General features: G+C 41.6%; 1 protein-coding gene across 1 annotated transcript in view; it reads right to left on the bottom strand.

The window, feature by feature from the left end:
- LOC117197504 (NADH dehydrogenase [ubiquinone] 1 beta subcomplex subunit 3-like) overlaps positions 1 to 11,121 on the bottom strand; it is a 131,151-nt gene extending 120,030 nt beyond the window's left edge. The window contains exons 1-2 of the mRNA XM_033409578.2: positions 11,107 to 11,121; positions 10,083 to 10,144 (exon numbers count right to left, since the gene is read on the bottom strand). Of these exons, the coding sequence (XP_033265469.2) occupies positions 10,083 to 10,144; positions 11,107 to 11,121 (77 nt within the window). The remainder of the gene's footprint in view (positions 1 to 10,082; positions 10,145 to 11,106) is intronic.
- Between the last annotated feature and the right edge of the window lie 1,071 nt (positions 11,122 to 12,192).

Raw genomic sequence — 12,192 nt, 5'->3', positions numbered from 1 at the left:
AATCTTGTGTTTTGCTGAACTGTTCTTATTTTGCCCTAAACAGAACGTCCCCACACTGAAAGTGTTGAGTTATTTTTCCTGCCAGCCATTTTGATCGGTTTCCTCTATCATTGTCAGGTTCTCTATCACTCCTTGCTTTCAGTTGTGTGACCCTGAAAACATCCTTTTTCTCTTTGCAATCATCTGCTTCCAGTTTGCTAATAGAATTCTGTCTAAAACAAAAGTAAATATATCCTGAGGGGTGCCCTGAGACCCTCTCCCATGAGTTCAGAGCATAGGAGAGCATGCAGCTTGCGACATATATTTCAGTTGCTCAGGCATCACTTGGATGGCTTCTTGTTTATTTGCTTGGCTCTCCTCCACACCATCGAGATCAGTTCTGGAGAAGTAAGCTAATATATCACATATTGAACATATTATCTTAATAACATGGATAATAAATTACCGCTGGTTACTTTATTCTCAACCAGATTCCTAAATGCCATGCCATTTGTGGCAAAAATTAGCAGTTCATCTTCTAAATATTAATGCAAATGTGATCAATTCTATCATTTAAAGCCTCATTGCCATCATCTGAGAATTGGGGCACAGTGGTTTTCCTTTAGCTTAACTGAGAAATTCTCCCCTGTGGCAGATGTTCTAACCACATGTGCCATTTGAGGACTTGGGGTGGGTGTGCTTTGTGTCTTAGCAAGTATTTGGTGCTTGAGGGACACGTAGAGGTGGTGGATACCATTTCCCATCCTTAAACCTAGATCTTATCAGCGAAACCATGAGTTTTTTTCTTTTTGTCTTCCCTAACGCTGGAATTATTCCAAGCATTCTCAGATGGATGGAGTTTTTGTTCCTGGCTCATTCTAGTGGAAACAGAGGAGTCCTCCGTCTGGACAGGGTTGGGGCCAAATTGAAGAGGAGGCTCTTTCAGCTGCTATTTTCAGACTCAGCTGTGTCTGGGAGAGGGTGGCTGGATTCAAAACAAGGTGTTCGTTTCTAACTAGCAAATCTTCCATAGGCTTTGGTACTGGTTGCTTCTGTGACATCCCAAAGTATTTACATAGGGGAGGAGGCCCACCTGGGTGCCACTAGGGAAATTCCACAAGGAGAAATTGTTTCCATAGCTTAGAATTTTTTCCACACAGGCACTCAATAACCTGAAACAGGTTGTTTCTAATTCAGTGGGAGAATGTTCAGGGATGGAGAGTTATTTGTTTCTCAGGTTGTAAATATAACGCTCAAAACTCGCCTTTTATTGATCTCAAGCCTGCTGATTATTTTATCCTTCTATAAATGGAACTGAATAAGTCGTTTTAGTGCATCAATAATAAACACTCCTATTAATTACATAGTGAGTGAACTTTCAGTCTGAGATTTCATCAGTTTATCAATTAACAAATACTATGTAGAATTAGGAAAGGAATGCCCATTTCAGTTCCTTAAAACTACACACTTCCTATCCTTTAACAATACCTAAAATCTTGCCAGATTTGGTAAACACATCAGATTCATTTTCTAACCAAATTTAACTAGTTTATTTCCAACCCCACTGCCATTATTTTGTGGGCCATATGCTCAAAGAGGTGTTCAGTTTTGACACAGTTACAGTCGAGGAAGTTTCCTGATGGATTAATTATTAACATTCAAGATGAATGGAATTACTAGGAAACTTTCCAGTGCGACTTTTTTTTTTTTTTTTTTTTTTTTTTGCGGTACGCAGGCCTCTCACTGTTGTGGCCTCTCCCGTTGCGGAGCACAGGCTCCCGACACGCAGGCTCAGCGGCCATGGCTCACGGGCCCAGCCGCTCCGCGGCATGTGGGATCTTCCCGGACCGGGGCACAAACCCGTGTACCCTGCATCGGCAGGCGGACTCTCAACCACTGTGCCACCAGGGAAGCCCAACAAAGTCATTTTTAATAAGCATTTTTGGGCCAAAAAACCCACTGACGGTTAATCAGAATTGATCCAGCCACAATTTTTAAGCTTGTGTATGAGACGACTGCTGATGGTAATAATCACAATAAAAGTAAAAACAGCTGTCATTCATTGAGTACAAACTATGATCCAGAAACTCATAGCATTTCTAACAACACTAGGAGTTTACAGATGAGAAAACCAAGTCTCAGAGGAGTTAAGGAAATGCCCAAAGTCGAACAGCAGGAAGGTAGCTGAGAAGTAACTAGAAGCCCGGTCTGTGTGCACCCAACCCTCTGTCACAGCTGCTCCTTCCCCGTGCCTGCCAGGCTGGAAGGAGCCTTGCAAATTTGCCTTGAGCGTCCATACCCGGGAGCAATCGAATTCCCATCCGTGATCAAACTGAATAATTGAAAATCCTTGTTTCATTCTTACAGTAGGTTTGACGGCAAACCATCCTGCCCTCATTTTGCAGTATTAATAAGCTTTCAGTGGCTGCCCAGTATCTGAAATTAGATACCCAAATGCTTCTGTTGGAAATGTGAAGGCCTCCACGATCCGATCGCAGCCCACTTTCCTGTCTTATCCCTGACCACCTTTCCACTAAACCTCTGGCCCAGTGGAACAGTTTCACTTTCTTGACAAAACACCGCATGCTTGCCCACTGCCCACTTCTCCCTGCCATAAAAGCTGCCCCTTACCTTCCTATTGAACCCGCTCAAATTCGACTTTCTAAATCATCTGGAAAATTCAGACAGAAGGACTTACTTTCACCTTCTACTTTAATAGTAATTATTGTCCATATAGGTCATTTGCCCATTACTATGTATGACTTTAGAGGGACATCTACTTCAGGGCCTGGATGCACTATTTAAAACTGAGAATGCTATTTATCTTCTTTAATTGATCACAGTTAGGAATCTCATCCTAGACCCCTTCATAGCACCCATGCAGCACAAAATCTAGTGCTTGGCAGACAGCAGACAGAAGAGGAGCTTGGGCGTGGTCTCTTTAACGACATGCACCATAGCACAAGCCACTCAGGTGTGCTTCTGTGATAATGTCAACGATATTATCAGAGATAATCCCCTGCTGACCATTTGACCAGGATGAAAGTCAGTTATGTCATTGATTTGGTGCTAACTTTCACTTAATCTAAAAGGATGGGAATGAAAAGAAAGATGAAAAGGGACAGTATATTAACCCTGAAGAATGAAAACGAAATTTGACTTGAAAATGAGTCAGCTTTTTTGTGTTTTTATTTACATCGCCGTTTTCACATCAGCCTCTGTATTTGTATATGCAACTCAAAAAGGATCAGAGAAAAATCAAATTTTGGATTAAAAGAATTCCTTTCAACCTTGGTAATTCTGATGACCTGCTTCCCTGAAAAAATATTTTACCTTTAGGAGCAGATAGGGGGCAACCAGCCACCACAGGGAGGCTGTAACCATAAACAAATTGGGTTTGACACTTCCTCTGTTTGTTTGCTTGCTCACCTGCTTGTGAGTCAGCAGTGGGGGGAAAATGTCTGCTGCAGTGCTGGAGGGTGGTCACTTTATTTGCCTGTGACTCTATGACCCCAAAGTTCCTTTCACCTTGGATAAACTATTGAGGTAAAGGGAACAGTAAATACATCCCAAAAGAGTGGAAAAATGTATGTCCCTCCCAAAGATTATTTGTACATATCACATTCCTTTCAGCATTCTCCTCTAGAAAATGAGAGGATAAGAGCCTTCATGGATGAGAATGCTAATTATAATCATTACCTAAAGTAACAAATCTTTCCTGACAAGGGCCAAAGCTATCAGATGTTAAGACTAAAGGTCTGTGTTTCGGTTTAGTACAAGTCACTTTCCTGTTCCCTTTGACAAATGCCTCAATTTTCATCTCAAAGTTGCTCTTAGAATGAACATGTAATTATCTGGTCTTGTTTACAGCAACAAAGTTCAGGTTCTTGAGCAGATATTAATCACCACTGTGCTAAGAGCATTTTCCAGCTCATTCCACATGCTGAGCTTTGCCCTTATGTCAACCTTGTGAAATTTTCATGTTGCCCATTTTGCACCCTACCAACTTCTTATGCCTGCACATCCATGATGACAACCACTTCAGCCAAATTTCCTTATTCAACCCAATCATTATGCATTAGAAGGATGTCAACTTGTCCTATTGGGGGTTAACAGAGTCTGTCAGAGTTAATATAGAAAAATTTATCTAATTTTTTTGGACCTCTCAAGGCTTGAGAGCCTGAAAGAGCATGACAAAGAAGTTATAGATGATTCAAGAAGATCATAGTGGCAGTGTCATTCCTGAAGTCAGGGTCAAGCTAGCAAAGTGGAAAACTGACATAGTTCCAAACAGAAAGCACAGTATAATACCAAAATTTTGCCTCAACTATTTGGCTATTTTAGATCTAAAATGGAGCCAGTTCAATTTTATACCTACTTCTGTATTTATAAGCCTGTAATAATTAACATGTCATTCTAGACCCTATTCAAAGTATTAATTATTTAACATTCATAACAATCCTATGATGTAGCTACTACTATTGTTCCCATTCTACAGATGGAGAAACTGGGACACAGAGAGTTAAGTAACTTCCCTAGGCCATGCAGCTAATAAATGGTGGAAATGGGATTTGAACCCAGGCAGTCTGGATCTAAGATGCTAAGGGCTTAATCACCACATGCTTCTGCCTTTCCAAGCTTTCCAGGATTGCCAGGGTCTAAGCCAGAGGACTCTAGCAAGGAAAAAATTTTGGCCAAGTTTTATTTTCTTTTGGGTCCAGCATCCCTACAAAAGAGCAGAGTTTGTGATTGGTTCAATATTAGGTACAAGGATCAATGGTGGTCTATTCTGGTCCCACCTTTAAGGGGAAAGTTAATTCTCTAAGGAAAGGGAAACAAAAGCTGTTACTTATCTATCACCTCACAATAACTCTGTAAGGTAGAATTTCTTATACCTATTCCTCTTTTGCAGATGAACAGCTCAGAAAAGTTAGCTAAGGCCATATAGTTAAGAAACAAAAGAGGGTAAAACTCACTCCACTTTATCACTCTTTGTCCCTAAGCAGCAGTACTGAAAATGATAAGTATTATGTGAAACAATGACCAAAAAAAAGGGAAGGAAGAAGGAGGTGGGCAAGGAAGGAAGGGAAGTTTCTGTGTTCAAAAAAGTTTGGGAAACCCATGATTAGTCAAAATTATGTAGATTTCTTAACTACAGGACTTCTCAGAGCCTTTAATATATTAATGTGCATTGTAAAGGATATAACATGAAGAACTTATTTCAAAATTTTTTTGCAAGAAATCTTATAGTAACAATGTTCTATGAAGTACATTTTGAGAAATCCTACTCTAGATATTTGAAGACAGTCTAGGCAAAGTAGGTGGTGCAGGAAATGTTTTTCATTGTCATCTTTAGGACAAAGACCAGGGCGTACAAAATGGGAGATCCAACCTAGTGGAGCTTGAATTTTCACTATCAGGACTAGGTCAGAACCGTAAAAAGGGTTTGGGGCAAGGGTAGACTGAAGCAAAGACAACTTTAAGACAGAAATGTATTAAACTCTGTTTTTAGAATGTATCTAACACTGTGCACTTAACACTTCTTCCTTACTGTTGCTAACTATTTGTGCCTGTTTGCGTGTGATTCTGTGATTGTTTAAAATACCCAATGAAGTTTTAAACCACTTCACGTCATGGATTATGTCCTATGTTTTTTCTGTCAGTTTACTATATTGCTTCTCTGCCAAGAGTAAGCATGCATATGTTTAATTGATTAATTTGAGCCAGACGTCTTTTAGTTTTTTTAAATAAATGATTTAGCAGAATTGCAAAGTGGAACCAATTGACAACCTATTGGGGTTTTATGATCAAATAACATAATTCATGAATATGCTTATTTTTATTCCCATAAAAATGCTACACCTTACTTCAAACTTGTGGGAATTTCTGCCGTTGACTGTAAATCAGAAAATGGATTTAAAAATTGCCCAATTCCTTGACAACTCTTTGCTGTTCAAGCCCTGTTGGGACTCTCATCAACAGCATGTGACAGGTCTGAGATTAGAAAGTGGCTTCTCCACACCAGTTTGAAAATGAGTCAGTCTGTTGCCGTATTTAGCTAATTGCTAGCCTTGTTGGTCTGCCTCCTCCCTTCATTCACTCTTGTTCTCCTTATATGTGTAGTTGGTCTTCCCACCTGGATTTCAGATGGCTTAAGACATTCATTTCTTTACACTACATGGTCTCTATGAGTCAGGAATTTGGGGAGCACTTGGTGTGGCAGCTCTGGTTTAGGGTCTAGCATGCAGCTACAGACAGATGGCAGCTGGAGCTGGGACAGTGGGAGTAGGGACTGGAGCAGCTGGGGGCTGGCTGGCATCTATCACACTTCATGCAGTCTCGGGGCTTCTCCTTGTCGTCTGTCCGGATGAGCTAGTTTGGGCTTCCTCCTAGCATGGCAGCTCAGGGCAGTAAAACTGCTTACAGGGCAGTTGAAAGCTTTGAGAGAAAATTCCATTGAGCTGGGTGGAAGCTGTCTCTCCTGTTACGACCTAGCCTCAGAAGTTTGTGTCACTTCCACCATTCTCTGATCACAAGAGTCACACAAGCCCATCCAATTGCAAGGAAGAAGGACTATAGACCACTCTTCCCAATAGGAGTGTTAAAGTTGCATCTTAAGAAGGGCAGTGGGATGGGAGTTAATTTTGTGGTTGACTTAAACACAATCTCTCACACCCTCAGAATTTTTGACATGGTGCTTTGCAAAAGGTGGGTGCTCAGTAAATCTTTGTCAAATTAGTAAAATAAAAGCAATCTTCCTAAAAGTGTGGTTTAAGTGAAAGACCAACCCAACAAACTTAGTTTAAAAGGCTTGACTGCATACCCTGCCACTCTAGGAAACAGATACTCTTGCAATTTCAAAAGCTTTAAGAGAAAGATGTCACTAACTGCTTTGCTTTGTTAACAACTCTGTGTAGGCTGACTCTGGGTGGTATTATTTGTGGAGGAGTCTGTGTCCTTTCTGCTTGAAAGTGTTTTCAGTGGACATTGAGAGTAAGCTGATCTCTACCCTTAAGTCTGCCCCATGTCCCCAAACCTTTTCTAAAGTCCTACAGACTATGTTAATAGAGTCCACATGTAGCTTTCATCAGCTCTGGAAATAAGGAGAGTCAAATACTTGTGCAGAGAGGAAGAGGTGATTTACTACCCCAGTGCGTATCCACTTTGGGATAGAGAGAACAGTGGTGTCTGTCCAACCAATTGGAAGTAGCATCCAAAGAGATACCATTAACTAGACAAAACTTCTCTACCCAGAAAAGAATAAAGTCATAGGATTTTTGCAACACAAGGAGTCTTGGAGATGCTTAGTTAGTGAAGAGGAAATGAAGTTATTTTTTTAACATCTTTATTGGAGTATAATTGTTTTACAATGGTGTGTTAGTTTCTGCTTTATGACAAAGTGAATCAGCTATACATATACATATATCCCCGTATCCCCTCCCTCTTGCGTCTCCCTCCCTCCCACCCTCTCTATCCCATCCCTCCAGGTGGTCAAAAATCACCGAGCTGATCTCCCTGTGCTATGCGGCTGCTTCCCACCAGCTATCTGTTGAAGTTATTTAATGTGACTGAATTTGCAAAGCAGGTTAGTTCTGTTCTAATATTGTCTTTAATGAGTTTTCCTAATAGTGAGCAAAACAACTTAAGGCTGGAAAAAATTCAAGGAAGAATATTTGAATTGTGAAAACTGGTATTCTAGATTTCAGGGATATTCTAAGTGGTCTATGGCAGTGATCATTGTACAAGAAAAGGGCTCTATGAGCTATGCCGAGCTAAAATATAAACAGGTGTTTTTACTATGAGACTTCTTAGTGCCTTTAATAAGCTAACATTTAATATGAATTTAAAGAAGGTTAGTCAAGGAGGTATTTCTCAACTGTACCCTTTTGTTCAGAAGTATTTCTTAGGTCGGCTGTATTTAAAAAAAAAAAAAGCTATGAGAAACACTGAAATCCCTTCCCTAGAAAGCTGTTAACATAGCAAGATTTCAGTTTTGAGGGGTGCACAGCCAAAATACAGGCTAAGAGCTATGTGAAGACTCCCAAGGTTCAAAAGGACGCTCAAGCAGCACTTGGTCAGCAGCCCTTGGTCAGCAGCCCTTTCAAATGATATTTTGCCCACTTTTTTCCTTATGAACGCAATGAATGGGCTAGTCAACTGAATCTCTAAAAGGATGTCATGTGTCCTGAATTAGATGAGTTATTTGGTAAAATACGTGTATTCTGGAGCTTAATGTTGTAGTCATTGGAAAATCATAAACCATTTAGAGAAATTCTGATCATGGAGTTAAAATTCCTCCTGTTTTCTGAGTTGTAGGACATAGTACCTCTACTTAAGTAAAATCCAGACTCTCAGCGTTAGAAGATTTAACATTCAAAAGTGACCACAAGGATCAACTGCATGTAGAAATGTATCACTTTGCAGTAACACAGATTTGAACCTCATGTGCTGTGAGCCTGAGTATGAGCAGATCACTTAATTAGATGGTGAGTCTTTCAACCACCAAACCAGGCACCTGCAACTCAACACAGACTTTTATTATTTTACATACAGTTGATTTTGTGTTTTATAGGGGTAGATAAACCAGCTATGATTGCATTCAGCTGTGAGTAGCATAACTAATCCATGATTTTAAAGGTTTAAGTAAAATGATGGTTCTTGCTCTCATAACAAGGAGTCTGGAGGTAGTGAAACTGGGGGTAATCATTAGTCAAGTTCATTTGACCGGCCTTCCATCAAGGTCCCTTTAATTGTTCCTACAAAAGACTTGCATGTCCTCCAAGCAGCACACAGCCTAAACAAGATGTTTGCCCCAGCTGTTCTCCCAGAACATGGAGTCAACTGTGTCTAGTTCAAGCTCAGCTGGTTGAGACTGGCTAGGACCACCAACTCTGCAACTGGGCATGCACGAGTGGCTGCTCGGTGACCTTTTGACCTCAGAGGGCCTACCATGCTAAGTGCTTCCATTTGAACCTGCAGAGGCTTAGTTGGCGCCTGCGCAGAACCATGATTACCACACCTTTTTCCAATCACCTTTCCCCATGCTTCCCATGCCTCGGACCACCCTGCTGCTTTATTTCTCATCCCATAAAAACCCCGAGCCCCTCACCTTTGGGGAGGCGGTTCTGAGACCTTCCCTTGTCTCCTTGCTTGGCTGCCTTGTGAATAAACCCCCTCCTTGCTGCAGACCTCGGTGTCTCGGTGTTTTGGCTTGCTGTGTATCAGGCAAAAGGAACCTGGTTCAGTAACTAGTAGCAGCCCAGTGCCAGTAGTGGCTTACCAATTCCATCAGGGACTCTGTTTTCTCCTCCTGTCCGTCCCCACCACCCTTAGCAAGTAAATTTTTCCTGTGGTCACAAGATGGCTGCTGCATGCAGACATTGTAACTGTATTCCAGATAAGCAAAAAGGGAAAGGGCTGAGGATGAAGCATAAGGGCATATGTCATTTAAGTTTATTCCTTTTTTTAAATCAGGAAATCCATATTTTTCTTAAAACCTCTACCACATATTTCATCCTTCATCTCGCTGCTTAGTACTTTGTTATATAGCCACTGCTGTCTAGAAGGTTACCTAAAAAAAAACAAGTTTGGTTTTTTTGATTTTTGGCTGTTAAAGCTGAGGACATTGCTGCAACCATCAAAAAATATATATATGTGGTAGAGAGTCCCATTCTGGTCTGATGGGAGGTGATTGTTCAGGCCTTTCTTCGGTAGTCATAATAACTCACAGTAACTCAGGTGTTCATTCTAACCGTGAGCACCTGAGTTTGCTAAGTGCCTCCACCAGCATCCTCTCACTTGGTCCTAATGAGAGATTCTCACTCCGTCAAACTGCATTTTTTTGTTGTATCCTTGATTTAGGCCTTTCTCACAATGTGTGTTCCTGTAAAGCTGAGGGTCAGAACTTAGAGATGCAACTTTTATTTTATTTTCCTGGTAATTCTAAAAGTAGATCCCAGTGGAGTCCTTTTGCATGCTTCTATGAGGCCAAATAATGAGCTCATAATCGTTTACGAGGTGCCTAGCTAGTTGGTACTGTGCTAAGAACTTACTGAGGCATAAAAAGAAATAAGACTTCTGCCCCACCATCCTTCTGTTCTCACTCATGGATGCCTCCTGGGCCCTCCATTTCTGGTTCTGCAGCTGTTTCTGTGGGGATGCCAACCTGAGTGAAAATGTCAAGGGTGCAAGATGGGAAAGAATAAAGGGTAGCAGTGGGAAAAATATATAGTGCTTCCTTCTTCGATCATCACTGAAACTCTCTGAAGATACTGCAGACTTTTCTCTCTCTTGGAGTCCTAGCAAGAAAACATTAATGTTTAGTAGGACTGATGCTTTCTCTTAGATGTGCTTGAAAAAGGGAAAGGGGGTAAGAGAGCACTTATTCTCAAGTGTCTTTCCTAATACTTTCACTGCTTTCCTTCTTTTCCGTTCCCTTCTCATGGGGAGATAACTGCATGGAAAAATATGGAAGTAATGTGAATTCTAGATACAGCTGACTACTACCTTCCTGTAGGTATGAACCTGGGAAAATTATGCATCAACTCTCTAGGTCTCTGTGTTGGTTGTCTGCTGCTGATTAACAAAATTAACCCCAAACTTCGTGGCTTAAAACAACAAACATTTATCATCTCAGTCTATGGCTCAAGAATAAGGGTGAGGTCTTGCTGGATGCCTCTGGTTCACGATCTCTAGGGAGGTTACAGTCAGGTTATTGGCCAGAGCTGTGGTCTCAGCTGAAGGCTTGACTAAGGGATGATCTGCTTCTAAACTCATTCATGGGGTTGATGACAGGATCCAGTTCCTTGTGGCCTGTCGGACCACAAGTCTCGGTTCTTCCCTGGCTTTGCCCCCTCAGCTCACAACTTGACTGCTCACTTCCCCTCAGAGCAAAGGTGCTGAGAGAGACAGAGAGGACAAGATAGAAGTCTATCTTTCTATAACCTAATCTTGGAAGTGGCATCCCATCGTTTCTGTTGTGTTCTACTGTGAGAAGTCAGTCACTAGGTCTAGCTCACACTCAAGAGTAGAGAATTTTGCAAAAGCAGTGGGCAGAGATTATGGGGCGGGGGGGCACCTTAGAATTTGCTTCCCTCTGTCTCAGTCCCCTTTGTGTAAGGATCTTACCGGCTCTGGAAGCATGGTTCTAAGTATATGCTTAGAGCCAGCCCCTGGACTGGGAGCATTGTGAAGTCAAGGAGGTTTCTTTTATCTGTACATCCTCAGCACCACCACAGGGTCTGGCCTATCATTGGTATTCATGTATTTTATTCAACAGATTTATTGATCACTTACTATGTGCCATGCCTTGTAGTAGGTGCTAGGGGTGTGGCCATGACCAAGATAAATGAAGGTTTTTCCGTATCATGGAATTTATTCTAGTGGGGAAAGACAGACAGTATTAACAAGCAAACCAATAAATGAACAAGACACTATCACACACAACAATTAGTAATGTGTCAAACTGGGGAAAACCATTTGCAACCTATGCCATAAACGTCATTTTAGTGACCTTACTCTATAAGGAGCTGTATACAAATCAGTAAGAAAAAGCCTGAAAAAAACCTGTTTTCAATAAAAATTGGGGAGAGAAAAAAGGTATCACTAGTTGTCTAAGATCTGGAGACTGAAACAGTTAAAACGAAACAGTTAAAACAGCTTATTAATTACTCTCTTCAAGGTGTTGTTACAGTTTTTAATAATAGTAGCCAGTGTCGTCAGCAGTTTGGGAAACGGGGCCTTCTCACAGAGAATGGAGAATGTGAATGTTGTTTACTTTTGTGGAGGTCCCTGTGGCAAAACTTACCCAAATCCTAAAATGAATGCATAGCTTTTGAGTCAAATGAAGACCAGAGGCTAAGAGTGTGGGCTGTGGAATCGGCCCACCTGGGCTGAGGGAGGTGCAGCCTAGGTGGCCAGGGCTCCCTGGTGGGATGATTTCTGAGCTGAGTAGGTGTGAATCTGGCCCTGTGGGGTCTGGGTTGGGAAGCATTGCAGGCAAAAGCGAAAAAGGAATCGCTTCCAGGACAAAGAAGCAGTGCACGCATCGGAGACTATGAGGGATCTCAGGAACCAGAGAGGGGAGTCTGGAGGATTCCCAGGCTTCTCTCTGGCTGCTGAGGCATGACAAAGTCATCGCCATGACAGTAAAACAGGAAGGATTCTCATTGTGTAGGATAATCTGGTGAAGTGAAATACCTGGAGGCCCACCCT

This window comes from Orcinus orca, chromosome 11 (genome assembly GCF_937001465.1).
Source record: "Orcinus orca chromosome 11, mOrcOrc1.1, whole genome shotgun sequence".
Taxonomy (NCBI): Eukaryota; Metazoa; Chordata; class Mammalia; order Artiodactyla; family Delphinidae; genus Orcinus; species Orcinus orca.
This window is presented reverse-complemented; position numbering and strand designations above follow the sequence as displayed.